General features: G+C 30.0%; 1 protein-coding gene across 3 annotated transcripts in view; it reads right to left on the reverse strand.

Moving 5' to 3' along the window:
- Positions 1 to 3,793: 3,793 nt before the first annotated feature.
- The window catches only part of LOC129976442 (transcription cofactor vestigial-like protein 2), a 110,821-nt gene continuing 92,941 nt past the window's right edge, over positions 3,794 to 21,673 (reverse strand). For 2 of the 3 annotated variants that reach the window (XM_056090014.1, XM_056090012.1), the window contains exons 4-5: positions 14,881 to 14,961; positions 3,794 to 4,627 (exon numbers count right to left, since the gene is read on the reverse strand). In XM_056090014.1, the coding sequence (XP_055945989.1) occupies positions 14,888 to 14,961 (74 nt within the window). In that variant the 3' untranslated portion in view covers positions 3,794 to 4,627; positions 14,881 to 14,887. The remainder of the gene's footprint in view (positions 4,628 to 14,880; positions 14,962 to 21,673) is intronic. The other variant, XM_056090013.1, reaches the window with a different exon arrangement.

A 21,673-nucleotide genomic window follows, 5' to 3' on the forward strand; every position in this document is an offset into this window, starting at 1 on the left:
TGCATTTAACATTTCACGTAATATGTTTGTTTTACATTGTATTTTCTGTAAATATCAATGTGATAAAGAAGACAACAAATGAGAAAAGTTTTAGAAGGTAATCACATACATCCTTTATTATTTTACACAATACACATTTCGCAAAAAGGAGAAAGCGATCTTCTATTGCAACTACAAGTCTAGAGAAGATCTCGGACAAGGAAGACATTTACAATAAAAATAAACGATTTTTTTTTTATTGGACATAGCGTCGTAATCAGGGTCAACTGCCATTGACAATTGTAAAATTTATCCATGATTTGCAGAAATATTCTACAGAGGCATCACTCGAAAAATCAGTGTTTCTTAAGTTTCATGTCTATAACGCGATGGTGTGTCGTTAGATCTGTAGCAAACTTTACGCATCTAAGTACACCTTATAAAAGTAAATCTAAAACTCATAATATGATCAATTGCTCCTGATTACATAACTTTGTCCAATCGTTAGTTCCATTTGAAAATCATGCATAAAACGCATATATGAAACCAAAATTGAAAATCATTACATTATAATATTTGCGATAAATATCGTAGATTTCAATTTGATTTAATAGTCTACTGAAATAATCTTAAAATCATATTTAGTAAAAGTAGTTTATACGTTAGAGCTCCTTTAAGCATTCATTATTTTAATAAAAATGAGTTGATCTAAAATACTTGATCGGTAACTTCTAATGATTGAATTAAATGTTAGCATATAATTGTAATTGAAATTTGCAATATAATTTTATTGTTTATGAGGATTTACTCACATTTTCCCTATATTAGATGAGGAATTCCATATGTCTAGAGCTGCGATCGTATTGCTAAGTTCACAAGGGAAAAAAAGAATGAAAGATGCCGCTGAAAAACTTTTACAGCAACTTCTTTCAACAATTCAACGATGTAAAAAGTGTCGAATTGCTGTTCTTAAAAGAAGCGTTTCTGGATTTAAAGAGATTCTTAGGTAGCAATTTTGAATAAAAGATGCTTTAAAGTAAGTTTCTGTATATCTGTATTTATATATTTCCCTACCATGATTTTTTGATACGCTAAATAAAAAGTAGGAAATTCTTATCATTTTCGTATTAAGTATACAACTATGCAAAAATCTACTTAAATGTACCGATACTTTTTGTGTTTTTATATATTTATTCTCCACCATTATGTTGCTGAAGGAGACATTTTGGATTTCTGATATAAAAATGAAGTACGGAAGAATATTTTTAATTAATACTTACAAAAATAGTCTAATCATAAAACTCTTAAATGATCGAAAATGCTAGCATTTTTATTAAAAAAATGTAGCTTTTCTAGCACGCTTCTTTTACTTAAAGCTTTAAAACATTTGGTCTAAATGGCATATTTAATCATTCATTTTAAGAACAAAACGCATTTAATTGTATGTTTATTATTTATCTTAAACATAAAAAATGCATTCAACAGAACATTTCAAGCATACGAAATCTAAAAAGAGCATTTAATAATATGTTTAATACATTTTAAACATAAAAAAATGCAGTCGTGGAATCCTCAGTAAGGTAGTGTGATAGAGAAATTTACATTTCTTATGTAAAATATTTCTCACAATAAATGTAAAGTAAAAAGAAAACTTGAAAATATTAAAAACTATTGATATTTGTCATAAGAAAGGCAAAAAAGAATTACCCACCTTCCAAAACTTTTTAGTAGTCCAAAAAACAAAAAGTTCAAAGGATATCTTTTGTTTCGCGGAAAGACAATCTGATTGTCCTTATAGTTTAATCTTTCTCCATAGAATCGACAAAAACGAAATATGGCTCAATTTACATTAATAATCAAATAACTAACTAAACCTGAGTGCATATAAAAATTTATATTCTTTTATATATGTGCAATTTTATTTCTATTTAAATTTTCAAAACTTTCTGGGAAAATGTTAGTGCTTTTTCTCTATATTGAAAAGTTTGCCTGAAAAATAATTTCAAATAGCGTTTTCAAAATAAAATTCTCATTAAAATTTGGTAGCATCAGCTGAATTCACACAACTTAAAATTAATTATCATTTCTTGTAAAAAGGATTTCTTACGTAGATTCAAATGTTACATGCAGACACGCCTTGTCAAATATTATTTTACAGTAAAATATCATGGCAAATCCCTTCCTTGTCCAGATGCATTGAACTAACAATCAAATATTTTCTTGCTTGAATAAAATGCTAAAACAATTGCTTGACTCTCTTAAAGTAGCTACTACCCTTAAGAAAAAAAATGAATTGCTTGACAATAAATATTACATAATCAGTATCACTATTTACAAAGCATGTACTTAAAAGCACCATACTACATAACAATATAGCCGAGCAATTTTTTTTAGATCATGCCACAGATAATTCGACAGAATTTAGTAGTTTTTATAACACAATAGGAGGATGAATATTCATTTTAATTTAGTTATTTAAAATATTTCAAAGAGATTAATCATGCGTTTAATCAATTCTGGATAACGTCTTATTTGGGATTTGAATTTATAATTAGTCTCTTTTAAAAATTAGCAAGGTGTGAAATTTTTAAAGAAAAAAAATAAATCACTTACATTAGAAAGGGAAATGGAATTTCATCACTTGCCATCGCACATCAGTTTATGGCAATTAAGAAAATAGAATTTATTTTAATGCTGATAGTTAGTTAACCAAGAAACATTTAATAAATTCTTGTAATATTTATGCATTTTCATTCAAAAGCTAAACTATCTGGCAAAAGACAATTTTTTGGAAGCATAAATTATCATTTCTGACGGTACAAAAAAGTATAAGCAATAGACATCTACAAATGAGATTTGTAAGCAATTATTATTCGTATTTTATGAAACGTATCGATAGCTTTTATATCTTCTGGAACCATTTTATGGCTTACATTGTCAACTAAGCTGCAGATAAGAGACAAAAAGCATGATTTCTTTTATCCCACTTTTATTCATATGTCAATAATAATAATAATAATTCATGGATAGTTGGGATGGAAATTTACCCTTTATTTTGAAAAAGTTGTGACGAATATAAAAAATATAAGAAAGCTTTTTTAAAGACAGACACTATCCTTTGTTACATTAAAAATTTCGGGAAAATATTCTTTTTTTTTCTTTTCTCTTGTCAATTATCTGTGGCAAGGTATCTAACATAAACCTTCCATATTTTTTTTCCTTCCTTTAGTAGGGGAATTTTTCATTGGCATATCAAGAGTCGCATCAGCACAAACGATCAAAGCGCGCGGGGTATTTTTTTGGCACATATGCTTCAGGTACACAGGGGGAAAAAATCACAAATGCTGTCCATCACAAGATCACATCCATATCGTCTCAGATGCTCCTTGATTCGGGCAGATCACATGAGGTTGCATCGCGGAAAGAGTATCACTTCTTGCTTTGGGAAGTTTTCAAAAATCACATCAGCTGTGCTTTCCTTGGTGCAGTCACATCAGGCAGTTAACTTCAAATCAGAAATGAGATGTCAAAAATCAATTAGCGGCGCGAAATGACGGTTTCGGTTGCCTATAAAGTCGGAACTGCATTTCTTTAAGAAGATTATCATTTATAATTTTTCAAATTGACTCATAGATTAAATTGAAAATGTAAGAATAAGATTTTACAGAAATTTGGCATTTTAAATTATAGACAGGAATATTAAAACAGGAATTTTCCCTTTCATTTTTTGTACTAAAAAAGTTTTTAAATTTGTTTAACAGCAAAAGCCTTCCTTTAAAGTTATTATTAATAGTATTATTAAAAGTAATTATTTCGTAAATTTTACTGCTTAATACTAATAACGGTATTCTGTTCCAATAATTTTATTTATGTTCTCAGGATACAAGTTTCTACTTTCTAAATTTAAATTTGAAATGCATTATTTTCTAAACAAAGATTGCTTACAATGAGATACTTTAAAGAATTTTGTATGAAGTGTTTACCTGTTATACTTAAATAATATAAATGAATCAAATAAAAGTAAATGGCTCTTTTGATTTCGATAAAGTTTAAAAAAAAAACCAATTCACTTACAATTTTGAAAAAAATGCTGCTCTTTTTTTAATTGAATAATCAAACGCAATTTATAATCATTTCTAATCTAATTTTTCAGATCATATCTACATTTCCAGCGATCTTTAACAGCTCCCAAAACTACCATTTTTCTTTCATTTATCTCAAAACCTGAAGATTTTGCGATGACTAGATTTTCAAGTAGTGGCATAGAATTTAGAGGCTTTTTAGCGATTCTAAAGCCTGGTCCTTCTCTAATATTTTTGAAAGAGAATTTGAGTCACTCATGAATCGTTTTCTTTCCAAAGTTTTTTTGTTTTTTTTCGTCAATGTTCGATTTTTTTCCGTTGCTCGAGTTGCATTTCGATCGAATAAACTATTTACAGTCTTTATACTAAAAATTGATTTCGAAGAGCTTTCGGCAAATATTTCGGGCATCTACGGAATTTCACTCTCTTTCGTTGAAATGACTCGGTTGTCATGGCAACTGCAATTCGCTTTCTGGCATCGCATTTCTGGATGAGTGCAGGGATATCACTTTGTGTTCTTCAAAACCAGTAGAGGTCCTTGCTGTCTTGAGGTTGACCTTCCAAACCTATTGAGGAGAAAAACATTAATTAGATTTTTCTGAGATAAAACTAATCAGGGAAATTTAAGAGGCCATAAAATGTCGAAGAGATAATTCAGTACTGATTTGATTTATTCGTAATCCTGTAAATAACAAAGTTTCATTAGAAATAGAGATATTACTTTTAAGAATTTTGAGTTCGTAATATGACTCAATGGCTAAAAAATAAACATTTTATAAAGGTCGCATATTGTTGCAAACATTTTTTTTTTGAATGCGTAGTAGGCTGCAGTTTCTGCATTTCAGCTATACATGAGCACCAGTCCTTTATGCCAGCGTTTCCAGAGAGTATGAAGTGAAAAAAATTTACTTTTTATCGATGAGCAAAAGTATCTAGCAATTATAAAATGAGATGTATTGGGTTGCCAGTAACTATAATTCTGGCGGAGAGTTCCTGTTGAATTTGGTTGACACTCTCATAGTTAATGCTATACAAAATTAAGTGCGAAAACAAGTGCAGATTAAACATGAAGACCAACGATAGATGCTTCCCCAATAAATTCATATTATTATAAGGTGTATAAATGCTTCCCTTTTCAATTAAAGGATATATTGCTTCTGATGATAATACGGATATACGCTTCTGATGATAATACTGATAATAAAACTGATATACTGCTTCTTATAATAATAAAAATTTTGGAAAGTGGGACATCATCTACCTCCATTGAGTAACATCTTTTTGAAAAGTCTTAACTTCATGGAAGTGTTGACTTTTGAAACCAATAGACATTTTCAAGTAACTTAATTTCAATGTTTTACAGCAAAATAAACAGCGATATTTGCTGTTGAAAATGAGTGATAAATTTGATACATCGAATACTGTTTTACAAAAGATGGTTTCAGATGTCTTAAGTAATAATTTCAATACACTTAACAAAGAGCATGAAAAACCACCAGAAATATTGAAATGTAAAACTAGAAATATTATTAATTCTTCATACCCATTCATTTGACATGTAACGGAAGAGGTACGAAAGCAAGAATATAGGGACCTGCATAAATGGAGATAAAAAGGCAAAAATAAAAATTGTGCCATATTCTTGCGGGAGATCAATAAATTTGAAAACCTTAAATGATAACAGATATGAATGGATCTAGAAACAAGTCTAGTATAGCCGAAATAAAAACTTTATGACGATGAAGTAATGAATTGAATATGTAAAAGCCAAATCATCATAATCATATATGAAGGGTTGTAAATGTAGCAGATAATTAATGGTTGATTATAGAAATAGTATTTAATCATTACGAATGAAACACTGAAATAAAAACTTCTAGAATATATTGCTAGACGCTATGAGATTGATTACGTTTATTCAAAAGTTACAAGATCGTTCAAAGAAATTCTAGACTCACTTAGCTCGGATTTTTGACCATACTATATTCACTAGATTTTGCTCCGTTTGTTTTGATTTATTCAAAATAGCTTTTCTGAATGGTTCAGTTCTTACGCTGAAATCCCAAATTGAGTTGATGACCGAATAATAGTGAAACAAGAATATTTATTATATTGTGATCCATATTTTCGTCAGATAGATGTGGAAATATGTTGGGATTTTTGATAGTAAATATTTTGAATAAATATTTACTTCATTTTCGAAAGATACTCATGACTTTTCCATACCCGAAAGAGAGCGGAATAATAAAATCTGAGTTTTTGAAATTATAGGCTTGGAGACTTTTGACAATTTTTTGGTTAATATTTTATTGTCAGGAAAAATTAAACTAACAAATTAAACTAAAAATATTATTTTAGCGGAAAGCATTACATACAAATTCACAAGAAGATTCATGCGAATGATTTTTCTTCTACAAACCAATTAATGACTATTCAAAGAATTTCTTTTTCTTATGTAGATATTTCAATTTTAATCCCAAAACCAAAATTAAAAAAACATACATTCATGAAAATTCCTATAAAATATTAAAGACATAGCTCACAATACACTGCTGCATGCTGAGATGAAACAGACAACAATCAATAATTGACAAAATTGCAGCTGAAAAGGAGTTGTAAAGAAACTTTATTTGATTTGAAATCTTCCGTACAATGATATAAAAAAAAGAGAATGAAAAATTCTGTAAGTAAAGAAATTCACTAAAATCTTAGGTATTTTTGCGAAGAGCGTGTTTTATAAGTTTGAAAGATCTATGTATTTTATCTATAGTCTATAGCATGCCATACTACTGCCGGATTTAAAAAAAAAAAAAAAAAAACCTTCTTTATAGCAATTATTTATTACGGATGAAATTGTTTTTTTCTTCTTGCTGTTCAAATAAATAGAGTTGTAGATGAGAAAAATTATTGTTTAGATGACAAGGATTAAGGTGTTATTGTTGTACATGTCGTTTACATGCTCTAGCTATACATAAAATAGCAACGCATAACTGTAAAATAAACTGTAGTCCATTACACTGAATGAAATTACTGACTACTATGTCATGGTACCAATTAAAATTCCTGCTTCAATCTAAAAACAATTTGCCTCATCGTTTTGCACAACTGTACACGAACCCGTTTGACTTGCACAACTGTACACGAAATCTCAAGATCATTGCCAATTATATGATTAAAAACAATGTGAGCATTCACACATTATGTTGGTTTGCGCATTTTAATGTATGCATAAAAACAGTATAGTTTTTAAGATATATCTTTCAATTTTTCTTTTTTCTTTTTAAATAACATTAAAAACTCTCGAATGATTGAATTGTTGTGAAGACAAGTCGGAGTCTTCCAATTCAAACATTTGTCGATCCCCATTAGAAATAAATCCCCTAAAACCATTACAAGGTTTATACGATAATCCATTTAATAGTTACGATTACAAAATCAAAAATTCAGTAATTATTCCTTGAAAAATTGCATGTGTAATAGTTGTTATAATGTGAAATATTTCAAATTATAATCATACTGATTAAAAAAAAAAAGGAATGTAAGGTCGTAATATTTACAAATGTTGCGTTACAGTTACGTATATGCTACAATTCAAAGTGAGTTAAAGTAATTTTAGTCATAATAATCATTAATTACTAATGCGAACAGGTTGCTATGATACATCGATTAATTACATTCGCCATAATATGTATATGATCTCTCTGAAACGATCACTGATAACTTTCTTTTTCTTCAGGGGAAAAAACAAACAAACGATTGTTTTTTTAAGATTCCCATTTTTCCTATGAAGGAATTTTTCCAAAATTTTGTACCCATTCAATGCACTAATTCATATTAAAAATATTAATTTCCATTTTCCTACTGTGGATACCCTTTTGCTTTTGTGGTTCTTCTGAGTCGGTGGAATGCAGCTTTTAGACATTTATACATTTGTTCTTCCTTTCCGAGCATGATTCAAAATTGACGGGGACTGAGTGGATTTCGAAATTATGCTAGTTCCAGGAACTTTCTTTTTCAAAATCAAATATCAATTTCTGGAACTTATATCTTCCGAATTCTTCTGGTAAGCTGGCTTCAATCGGTGGAAACGTACCGAACGTGGAAATTAAATTACAAAAAGCATTTCGAATGCAGGACAACATTCGAGTTTTGGTGACTCGTGACAATTGGATCTTTCGGGTGGAAAAAAAATAAAATGAAATAAAAGCTGTTGCTATAGCTACGGTGAGAAGAGGGAGGAGGTGAAGAATTCGGAAAGGAATGAATAGCATTGGCCATAATATGGAGGAGGGGGCGCGGAAGAATGTGGATCAATAACACATACGAGAGGCTGGAGAATACCAGGCATTCCATTCCGCCTTTTTCCACCAATAGGAAAGCGGGAACGGACCATGGCGATTTGGAAGGGGGCAAGAAAGGGTTGAGGGAGAGAGAAGCGATACGAAATTTAATTAGTATCGCCGGGAAGCGAATTGCGGGGGTGCTAGTAACGAATTAAAATACAAATGGAAATGGTGTGCTGAGATAGAGATTTTTCCCTTCGCTGAAACAGGGATAAAAAAAAAGAATGGTTCGCGTATTTAAGTATTGTTATTATTTGTGCATCCGCATTTCTATGCATATGTGCTATAAATATTCCTTTAAATGAGAATTCATGATTTAATGCTTGTAGGGGGAGGGGTGTATAAAAAGCCGAAACAATTTTTTATTTTGTCATATTGTACTTTAAGTTTCTGTAATGAAATTGTTTGTAAAATTTCCATGTTTGTGGCAGAATTCTCGATTATTCTTTCCAACCATAAAAGTTTGATAAGAATAGAAGTATTAGTTTAAGAATAATTCCTCCTTAGCCTTTAAATGCATAGGGATGTAGATCGGCATCGTTTATTTAAAACCTCATATCTCTTTATGTAGCAACATTTGCCTAGGCTTTTTTTTAATTTTAATTTTACCAAAACTATTTTATCGTTTTCGATCGTAACTATGACATATGATCATTGACAATTTATTTCGTTTTCTATAACAATTTTCATTCTTGAAGCGCTATATGAGTACAATTTCATTTCTGCGGCTGTTACGAGTTACGATTATTTATATAAAAAGTATTAAAAACATGCAGTAAAAATTGTTTTCGAATAGAAACTAGGTAAGAATAACGAATAATATTTATATTTTTGCATGTACTGATAAATTTATGCAAAAAAAAAATGTATCTGTTTTTGTGACGCAAAAAATACATCAATATACAAAATCGCTTATACATAAGTTCCCTAAAGGGTCATCTCATCCTTTGCCATCTATGGATGTACGAAAAGATAGCGTTGGTCACTGGCTTTATTTTCAGATAGATTGAGGTGTAAAATTTCACTGTGTAAGGTGGCCATGTAGCAAATGTAATGTTTCTTTTTGTTTAAATGCTAACAATAATTGTTTCATAAATTTTCATTTTTTGTGATATAATGAGAGGTATTATTCACGTTTGAAATATTATATTATTGTACGCCGTAGATTTGTAGAACTTAAGAAGTGATTGTTCATGATGATGTAGAACATCCATATGTTTATTTGAAAAGTAAAACAAAATTCTTGTTATTTTATTTTGTATTTTTCCCATTATCTACATCCATTTCTCGAATGATTTTAAATTTTATCGATTAAAGATAAAAATTCATGCTTTTAAGGGTTAGCCGCAATTAAAAACAGTGTTTAGACAGTACCGAGTTGTGTTTACAAAAACACAATTTTTTTACCATAAAAACAAAGTATTTATTTCTCTTGTTAATCTGATCATTGACTCGAATCATGGGGCAGTTACAGCTGCTGTCTATCAACGGCTTTGATATAATATAGTCTCCTGGATCTCCTTTCATGTTGAAATCCAAGGCAAGAAATTGTGGAGCAAATGCGGTCAGGTTCGATACCTTTTTCTTTCTTCAGTCTTCTGCAATATCTTCTGAGTTATCTGCAATATCTGTTATGCTCTTTTGTTATCTAGCCCACTTCTCTTTTATCTCGTACCGACTCATGTTGTTTTCTTATATATGTGTACGAATAAAGAATGCCAACATGAATAAGGATTGGTTATGGAATCGTATATTACACGTTTTATTTACATATTTTCTTTTGGATTGTTGCAAATGTTTGAACGTAGCAAGGCTGAGGTCAGTAATTTTTATTAAGTAATTTTATTCCGAACAAAGACCAAACGTGTATATGAACGCGCATATAAATAATGTTGAGAAATTGACTTCACTATTCGTTTCAATCAGATTTTGATAATTAGTTTAATTTGAATTGTTCGTGAACGATATGAGTAAAAGAGATTTCACTACAAGGAAATGAATATAAACGAGTGAGAGAAGTACACGATAGAGGATGAGACGAATTCAAAAAGATAAACATTAGTTATCGGATCGTAAATTTTATATTTTATTATTTACATTTTTATGCAGATTGTAACAAAGGTTGATGAGCTCAGGTCTGCTGATTAATAATATTCTCATCTCATTTGAAGGTATTGCTAATTTTTTCTTTCAACACAGAGCGTTAATGAGCATCATTGCAAAGGAACATAATTTTAAATTCAGCTATGTATATGCATGTTGCATATGTGTGGTATTTTCTATTACAACTTCATTTATTTATCTGTGACAATCATATGTGAGATTCTGAGATATTTTTAACAGCACATCAGTCCATCTAGAGGGGCACATGTTCCAGTTTTTAAATATGAAGTCAATTTATTGAAGTGTTGCGCAGATGTGAAATTAATTTGCTTTCACATTAGATTTATTATACTATGAACTCGTAAATGGAGAATGACTTACACTTCTAGTCTCTGCAATATTCTGAATCCTGTATCTCATATTATAATCAAATATCCTAATTTTAAATCTGTTCTTTTGACAATCATTCAAACATTTATTGCATACTTACTATAAGATTTGAAAGAGGAAATCTTGCACTCTCACCGAAAACACCATGCTAAGTTGGAATAATTTTTAAAATGCATTTTTTAAAGAATATTTGAAATTTTAGAATTTAATATATGCTCTAATTCACGTTAAATCACCAATATTTTAAGCCACTAATATAGCTTTATATATACATGTACCTTAAACTGTTTTCTCATCTCTTAATAAATCTTGTGTCAAAAAACAATACGTACTAATCGGAAAAGGTAATTGATTTCTCTTACGCGACCGTACCAAGGCGTTACTCTTTATGTTATATCGATTGGCGAAAATATTTGGAACATTATTATGTGACATATATTAGTTTTGACTGGAATTTATTTTTTTACACATACATTTTTTTACTTATAACTTTAATTATTAAAAGTGAATTAAAAACTTAAATTTCTTTTTTAACAAAAAAATTCATAACTTGCCCTTAATTTTAATTAACTCCAAACACTTAAATCCGAACTATTTTAAATAAAGATGACGATTTCGAGTAAAGTGAAATAGAATTCAGAAAACTTTACAATAAGGTTGTCAAGTTCAAATGGTAAGATGGATCAAATAAACAAGGTCCATATTTTTGTGGGTTGTAAAACAAAGAAATACAGTTTTAATTTTCACAGAATCATAGGTCCATTTTGGAAATACAGATTTAAAAAAAGAACAAAGCCTATAGTAAGTCACTGTTTTCTTCTGAACTTTTTGCATCTCTTCTTTTCTAAACATATGTATAACTACTATAGTAATCTTGCACAGAATGGTTGCTAAGAAAACTTATCTTAAATGAACGTTAATAATACTGATTCTGACCGGAGACATATTTTCTTTCACGAAGAGAATTAATGACTCCAATAAATGATTCAAATATGGAAAATATTTCATATTCCAAGCATTAAATGTTTTTATCAAGTATTTTTAAACCTGTCTGGCAAATATTTGCAAACTTTATTCTTTAACCCAAATACCACTGGCATGGTAGATATTGTGGTAGTATTGATTTCTAAAATATTCGCTGCTATTGGCAGGAAAGATAATATGTCGATGTAATGTCATTAGTAATTGGTCACTGGAGAAAGTTGTGGTTTGTTACTAAAACTTATGTAGAGCTTATGTATAAACTTTAAAAAACACATTTTTAAATTTATCTTGGTGAATTTCAAACTCGAAACCTTAGCTACACAGCTTTCTTTTCCTCCAAATTTCTTGCTCTAAATAGAATTACTAGCAAATTCAGTCAATACATTTAAAATTAGTTTTTATGATAATTTTTTCTAAATCTGTTTTTTTAAATTATGATCAATTCATGTTACATGTTTATCACTGTTTTCCGAATTTGTGATGGTAACAATATTATTCTGGTGCAAATTCAATTGTTTAAAGGAAAGTACACGGAATTTTATTAAAAACAAAAACCATAATCTGTCTTACAAAAAAAGATTATGTTTTTACCCAATTAAATATTTCTTGAGCGGAATGATTTTTTTTTCATACGAAATAATAATAAGAAGAAAAGTTTTTGCTTTCTGGAAAATGCTTGCGGTCAGGAGAAAAGCACTGGAATATGAAACTTTTGCCCCTTTAGTGGGTGAAAAGAAGGAGGGGGGGGGCAGTTGAAATGATTTCTCCTTGCGGTTGAGTTCTGAAAATACCAAAAATTTAAGAACCATTCTATTCTTGTCTTTTGAGACTATCCAGAAAGTGTTTATGCGAACTGAGACATGAAAAGGAAACAAGCGGAGTTAAATGAGGTGTGACGCTTCAGCAAAGTATTCCGTTGTCTTCATTTACCGCAAAATAGGATATATTTTAGAGATGGATTAACTGATTAAAAGGTGGCAACAAAAGTAGAAGGCAATTTTCAGTGATTTAGACAGACGACTGCTTTTAATGCTGCTACATTATGGCAACTAAAAAAATGCCACTTTTATATACTTCACATGACAGATGTTCATTTGAATACCAGAAAAGCACCTGCAGTCAGTCTCTTCCGATGCGAAGAAAAAATAAAAATTTATTTAGGTCTTTTTAAACGACTGTCATCATTTGTGTCGTTTCTCAAAATAACTTATTTCCCGTACGTAAGTATGATTTTTTTTTTGTATTTTACGTCCCCCCCCCCGTCATTAATGGTTGCAAAAAAAGAAATCACAAAATGTTTCGATGCATTGGTGTTATTATAAATCAGAGCAAAGTTCCAAAATTTTCCAAATAAGTCAAGTGATTATTTTGTGTCTTTTAATTTATGTGATAAGTAGGGATTGCAATACCGGACCAAAATTTCAATACCGGTATTCGGTATTTTATAGATCTTAATACCGGGATACCGGTTTTAATACCGGTATTAGAAATTTTAGAAAAAGAAAGAAAACAAGGTGTTTCTTTGTTTTATTTGCCAGTTTTATAAAAGAGTGTAATATCACAAAAAATAATATGGAACTTATAAATTATAACAGTATATAAAGAATCACAAAAAAGTAAAGAAACAACTTATTTATTTAAATCACAAAAAAAAAAAAATTGTAAATATCACTATTTACATTGTCATTATCTTCATTGTCAATATCACTCTCACTCTTACTCTCTTCAATGTCGGAATCCGAAGTTTCTATATCCACAATATTTGGATTCTTCTATTCTTTATTTTTTTTTGGTATATTTGGTATTGACTCCTAATTGAAATCCATGAGCAAAGCACAATTGCTGATTTGCACCAATCAACTTTCCAAATTTTTTCATAACTGTTGCTCCATGAGTCGTTATAGATACAATATCTTCTTTCAGGGATAATCCATGTTTCGCTAATTTAGATTTAAGCAATTAATTAAGCCATTAATTAGCTAATTAATTTCGCCAGTTGGGGAGACATAAAAACAAAAACGTATATTATTTTGCTATATTGGCAATCCCTGTGGAGACAATTTAAAATATTTCTAGTAAATACCGAAAAACCGGTATTTAAACTTGTGAATACCGGTATTACGAAATTGTAAAATGGCTCAAAATACCGGTATTCGGTATCCCGGTATACCGGTATTGCAATCCCTAGTGATAAGGTTTAAAAGTGATAAAAAATTGTAGATCATTTTATTAGTTATCAGTTGCTAAGAATACACTTAAACTGATTTTAACTCTTTATATGCCGACGGTTTGTAAAGGTATTATTTAAATCATGCTGATATCTTCATGATATTTTGTCTGATGTTATTTAAAAGGGAACAAAGGCCATAGCTGTGACATCAAGCAGTATATATCAGCTAAAAATAGAAATGAAAAGCTTTAAATATTGATTAAACTAATTAAATTATTTTCAACTAAATAAAAAGTATTTTTCCTCGTTCCTGACCATATTCTGTATCAAAACTTATCTAATGCACATAATGCAAAAATTAATCTGAAATACTGATGATAAACTAATTCAACGAATAAAGTGTTAAACCTTTTTCCTGATCTAGAGTAATATTTAAAATGGCAACGATTTTACCACTTTTCAAGCAAATTGTTTATATTAATACAAAGCGATCATATTTTTGAAATATTTTCCCTTTCGATTTCATCTTTGTCAGTAAAGAAGTATTTTTCTGAGAATAGGGGTAACTTTGTCAGTATTTTTTTATTTGACTTCTACGCTATTACTGCAAATTTTCGTTCTTATCTTAGCAATTCTTTTTATAAATTATCAAGTTACTCTTCTTTACATCAAAATGCTTAATCGAGAATAATATTCTAAAGGGTTTTTTTTTTCGACTTTTGCAAGGATATTTGCCTAATGAAACTCACGCTGCAAATGAGCGAGCAAATTGCAAAGCGCCACCCAAAATTCGCGCCACCACCACCATGAGAACAAAAATAGCACCTACACTGCTGTCACCGGAAGGTCCGCTGGATGCTCTGCAACTTGTATACCTCATACATGCTCGAGTAGCCGCCGTTGCCGGTATCTACGGGAACAATGGAAAACACAAGCCTTAAAATATGATGGAGGCTTTTTGCATTCATAAAAACAAAAGTCTCCTACCAGCAGAGAAGTCTAGAATACTCAGTGTATTTCCATTTTTATTTGATTTATTGATATATGAATTTAAATATTTTCAAAATTATAAAACTAAAAGATGTAGTGCTTTGTCAAAATGGAATCTCATTTTGAATAAAATATATTTTATAGATCAAACAACTATTCGTAAGTGTTATATAAAGTACGGGTTAGAAATTATATTCTTGACGAATTGATGAGGAGGTCATGTAGGGTAAATGCTGATTGATGAGGATGTTATGCAAGGTAAAAATGTTGAATCGTAAATAGCTTGTTGTGTAACTGGGTAAAAATGGTCTTTTCAGTCCAGTTTAATTTTTAACAAAATTATATTTACTGCAATCTAAAAGTAAACCGGATGCAAATTTATGATAAATTATAACTTATTTATAATAAAGTGAAATCTTTGGCAGTATCCATATATTAGAAATTTTCATTAAAGTTGCAATCAAGAAATTCTTTTTACCAGATGCTTTATATTTTTCTTTTTTCTTTACATCAAATATACCAGCATTGAATTTGTTTATATATATATATATAATGATACTTTAAAATCTAATTTAAATTCCTAATTTTTAGCTTAATTTAGCCAATATTAACTACATTCTAAAATGTTCTCTTATTTCCTGATACAATTCCATCTTTTTTATTTAATTAATGCAACGGAAGCTCTGTGAAATTGCTGGCATCGACAAGTTCCCACACTAAGAGTGAAGGGAAAAAAATTTGTCGAGCTAAGCCATTCTTTTAAAAAGATCTCTATAATTCCTTTACAAAAATCGACACGTGTAAAGAAATCCCTATCAAAATATCACATTATATAATATCAGGGATAAATCATTCATTAATTTTTCCTCATTTCGCTTTTGTGTCGCTCTGGGTTGATGTGTTCGTCTCTTCTGCTTGTATATAAATCATGCCTGCCTGAAATAAAACTAAGTTAAAAATTCAAAGTGTCTCTCTGTCTTCGGCCATGATTCTGCTTAAAAAATTATTAAAGTTAGTTGATAAAATTGGGATACAATGAGCAAAATCTTGGAAAAAGATTAGAAGTAGCAAGTCACATTAAAAAAAAAACATCATTTAGGAAAACTGCGTGTTACAAAATGATATAATCAAAACTCTCGCTTGCTTGAATAGTTTAATATTAGAAGGTTATGGTCATTTGCTTAATAGTAATAATGAAGCCACACCAGAAATTATCGAGTAAAATGCAAAGCTCCATTCAAAATTCGATGGAAGTCTCTGAGAAAGGAAAGGCATACACATTAAGCTTTGAAAAATATATCTTTAACTTCCTGATTATCTCTAAAATGTTATAAACGGATAAAAACTAGGCTATTTGAAAGAAACAAAGCAAAACTTTAGACGGAAAGATTTATTTATGCAATCTATAACAAAAAATGTCAACTTTCTCAATTTAGGAAAATCTATAATAGCAATAAAATTCGTTTTAAAATTAACTCTTTACTAAATATTTTCACTTTTTCCAAATATTAGAGTATTTGCAACATACGAATTCTTTAATTTAATACAATTACTCTTCAAGTAAGAGTTACGAGTTTTTAAAACTATTTTGTTAAAAATAAATAATAGCGTTCCTATTCTATCATGCAGGCTGGAAGAAAACGATTGGTTCTAGCAGCATTATTCTATGTGTTATTTGGTAGCGATAGATGGTTATTGAGTGAAATAGAAGCAATAAAATAAGTAATGTCATGCGACAATTTTTTCGTTACAGATTCAGGCCATAGTATTTCGATAAATGACACTGGGGCATAAAATGCCTCTTTTTTCTTCTTTTCCTCCCTATCGTCTTCATTGGCTTAGCAAAAGTGAATGGCACGTGGGCATGTTATTATTTTTTCGCCCCCTCATTGAGTTTAACTACAGAAACTGGCCTAATCCCACGCATGTTTTGTCTCCATGGTTCACCAGGAGACTGACATCTTGAGCATTTATGCACCTTTGGCACCCAAATGCTACGCCACTGGACATAAGGTGCTACAGAAACAGAACATTCACAGTCAATCGTGCATGGAACATAGAATATACACTTGAAGTTTACGTTTTCCATGATACAATTAATATTTCTTACAATAACTCAATGTAATTAATCAATTTGCAATTTGTCATCTGTGATCGCCTGATCATGATAAAAATCATTGCAATATTGAACCTCGCATATTTTCCATTCCTATACACATTCTTCATTCTATTGTACAAATCACTTTCAATTAGACAATCTATCGACAATAGTCGAATTACTATTTCTTCAATATTTAAAAGAAATCCATAAAAGTGCGTTACTTGCTTTGTCATTCCTGCCTGACTCAGTGACATACTGCCATTAAGCCTTCTATAACACATTTTTTTTCTGGCATATATTGTTATTAGGGATTGCAATACCGGACCAAAATTTCAATACCGGTATTCGGTATTTTATAGATCTTAATACCGGGATACCGGTTTTAATACCGGTATTAGAAATTTTAGAAAAAGAAAGAAAACAAGGTGTTTCTTTGTTTTATTTGCCAGTTTTATAAAAGAGTGTAATATCACAAAAAATAATATGGAACTTATAAATTATAACAGTATATAAAGAATCACAAAAAAGTAAAGAAACAACTTATTTATTTAAATCACAAAAAAAAAAAAATTGTAAATATCACTATTTACATTGTCATTATCTTCATTGTCAATATCACTCTCACTCTTACTCTCTTCAATGTCGGAATCCGAAGTTTCTATATCCACAATATTTGGATTCTTCTATTCTTTATTTTTTTTTGGTATATTTGGTATTGACTCCTAATTGAAATCCATGAGCAAAGCACAATTGCTGATTTGCACCAATCAACTTTCCAAATTTTTTCATAACTGTTGCTCCATGAGTCGTTATAGATACAATATCTTCTTTCAGGGATAATCCATGTTTCGCTAATTTAGATTTAAGCAATTAATTAAGCCATTAATTAGCTAATTAATTTCGCCAGTTGGGGAGACATAAAAACAAAAACGTATATTATTTTGCTATATTGGCAATCCCTGTGGAGACAATTTAAAATATTTCTAGTAAATACCGAAAAACCGGTATTTAAACTTGTGAATACCGGTATTACGAAATTGTAAAATGGCTCAAAATACCGGTATTCGGTATCCCGGTATACCGGTATTGCAATCCCTAATTGTTATCTATCAGAAAAATCTGAAACAAACAAAATTTTTGATGCCCCTTTCACTTGAGTGAACCTTTGTAAATGTACTTTATAACTTAATTACACAGATAATTCTACTTGATAGAATATTTAAAAAATGAATCTGAAAATCTACCCAGTAATGAAGAAAGAATAAATGTCACTGTCTGTAGTAATTTTACCCACTTAACATGCAGGTTTTAAAAATAATGAAATATTTTGCCGTAGTATTCTCTGCCAACCAAAGATTGACATCCTAGGAATCAATACATCCTTTGCTCTCAATAATAATACCTCTTAATAACCAATTCATGACAACTCATTTGCTTCCTTCTATCCATTTTGGGAATAGTTTTATCGTTTGACATTAGTTTAATTATATTAAAGTACCATTTTTTTAAAGTGACATTAGAATTGTTTTGAGACTTTCGAGTTATACCAGCAAGAAGTCATTTGTTTCTGGATGTCAGACTAAACACGCGTCAGGATAAATACAATCGATATTTGATGAAATCGGGTTTGAAACTTCGAGTCCTCCTGTCTTGCAAACGAGACTTACAGATCACCACAACCTCGATTCTTAACTTCAAGGAGCTCGAGTGTTAAAAATAAGTTTTTTTATATATATATTTTAAAAATTTCATATAAAAATTCTTTAAAATTGATGATACATATTATGTACAACTGAAATCTTTTTGCTGATATTTCATAGAATATTTATTTTCAAAAATGAAAAGATTCACATAAAAATCTGTTTAACTTTCTTTTACATTCATATTGACAGATATATTACTAATAAACTCCAGAATATATAATTATTTACCATTTCCAACTTGCAAATGAAATCGATTAACAAAATCTTTAACATATTAAATTCGCTATATATATATTTTTAATTCAACAATCCAAAAGTCAGCTCTGGATAAGTTCTGCAAAGATAAAAACAAGAAGAAAAAAAAACATTTGAATCGGCGAGATGCAGAGTTATACAGCTTTAAACTCTTCAATTTTTTTTCCTTCTCATGATTGATTCAGTTAATGTAGCTCTAACCATTGAGTGTAAGAATCAATACCAATAATATTTACAAATGTTATATCAATATCTTTTCATGGTACCATGAATGCTTTTAACTTTGAATGACTGTAGAATAACAATATCTGTTCAGAGTTAACAATTCTGTTATGAGCAACGTGTGATTCGATGGCAATCTATAGAATATCTATGCATTTTTTAAAACTGCCGAGCGTTAAGTAAAATATGAAAGTTATTATAGCCTCTAGACAACCTATATTATGACAAATGCTGTTTCGGAAAAAAATATGAAAAAAGATCATAAAAAAACTATTATTCAATTTGGAAACAAAAAGGGCACAAAATATCAGTTTCATCATTTTTTCTAATATGTCTACAAAAGATACGAACTTTTTGATGATATTTTGCATAAATACGCATGACACTAGTTTCCTTTAAATATGCAGCACATATAAAAAATGGATATCAACTTCGGTAAACATGTCATCATCATGTCGGTTTATTTCACCTTCATCTATAATTTACTCCAAGTTTTTTTACAGAGCAGGTTCTTTTTCTTGCATCGGATATGTTTTTCATAATTTGTCGATTTGTCATTTGACATTCAGTAGAATGTCTAGGAAATATGTGAAATGATGATAATTTCATATATTACTGGCCAATTTTTGTCATTCCATAAAATGCTTAGATATTCGATAGAATGGCAGTTTTCATGCACTGCCGGTAACATTTCGGAGAAATTCTTCTCAAAGATTCAATTCAAAGTACATACATGCCTCACTTAATGAAAAAGACATGAAATGCTTTAAATGAGTGATAACGAAAAAAAGAAATAAATTCACGGCAGATAAAAATAATTTATACATTAAAAAGAAATAAATTTCCTGCGTTATGAAAAAGAATAAATAAAAACCAAAAGTGTGAATATATGGAGAATTCCTATATTTATTTTAGTCTTAAAATAAAGTAAAAAAAATTGTCTTAAACTACAGCTCTCAAAATTCATAAATTCACATGTTTGCGTAATCATAACCTAAACACTTTCGCTCCCCCAGTAGTCGCCAGATTGATATTCTATTGGCATACAAATTAAATTTTATAATCATTCTCCTGCAAAAGATAGAATGACATGATTGGATATCCAGTTTCTATTTTTGTGTGGCTTAAATTTTCTTGATTTAAAATTCAAAACATCAAACTCTGGTTTGGAGCAGAGAGGAAAGATAAGGAATCATTACTGCATGTGGATAGATTCAACTGGTATTCAAGGACAGAAGTTGTTAAAAAAAAAAAGAAATTTAAAGATAAGAATAATGAATCAGATAGGTGCGAAGATAAAAAGACTTCCCGCATTGGTCTTTTGTTAGTTGAAAATGATTTTAAATTTAAATAAAGGTTTCATAGATTAAAATTTTTCGTAAATTTATTATCAGCTTGTTAAAAGTGGAGATTTTTTTTTAAATTGATTTTTGAATATACAGGGTGGTTATAATTAAACTTTCCCTATAAATAGCATCCTACAACGCAAACGGATGAACGGATTGCAGCGAAATTTGGTATATAAACGAAATGCTGCGGTCACAAAATTTCAAAAAAAAACAAAAAAACTCCAAAATGTCTACCAGAGGGCGCTTTTTCCGGAAAAACATTAAATGTAACACAATAAACGACCAAAATAGAATACAGAAACAATATTAACAATCCAAAACAAGAATTATGAGTAATAAAATACAAAACCGGGAAAAGCTGTCAAATCTAGGAAAGAAATATCTAGATTTGCATGCTTGTGAAGAAGAGGAAACTTTATGCAAAACAGGTTAGGGTAAGAAACGTTTGCAGTCTTTGTCATGTTTTATGTCGATTTTGTAATGATGACGGTATCTTGTTGAGACGTTAAATAACTAAAAGAAGCCCATAAAGCTTCATGTCACAACTGATCAGTCACGATCTGTTGTTGAACACACAGTCCATCGACTTGAAATTTTGCAAGTGAATGAGGGCGGTCACATGGAGCACTTTCCCTACATCATCCTGAACACGATTAACAACTGCTCCTCTGGTGCAATCTGGTTTTCTTGTTTCTGCAAACTGAACTGTTTTTTTTTCCTTCCCTCAAACAGCGTATTGTTATTTTTTCCTTGCCTTTACTTAATGTGGTTTGATGAAAGGTGATCAGAAACTAGTCATTAAATGTTAATATTGCTTCTGTATTACGTTTTGATCGTTTAAAATTAGTGTTTTTTCCGGAAAAGGCGCCACCTGGTGGACATTTTGGAACTAAAAATCTTTTTTCAAAATTCCGTGGGCATATTTTGTGTATAGTCTATATACCAAATTTCGCTGCAATCCGTTCACCCATTTGCGTTGTAGGATGCTGTTTATAGGAAAAT

Source organism: Argiope bruennichi, chromosome 7 (genome assembly GCF_947563725.1).
Source record: "Argiope bruennichi chromosome 7, qqArgBrue1.1, whole genome shotgun sequence".
NCBI classification, from domain to species: domain Eukaryota; kingdom Metazoa; phylum Arthropoda; class Arachnida; order Araneae; family Araneidae; genus Argiope; species Argiope bruennichi.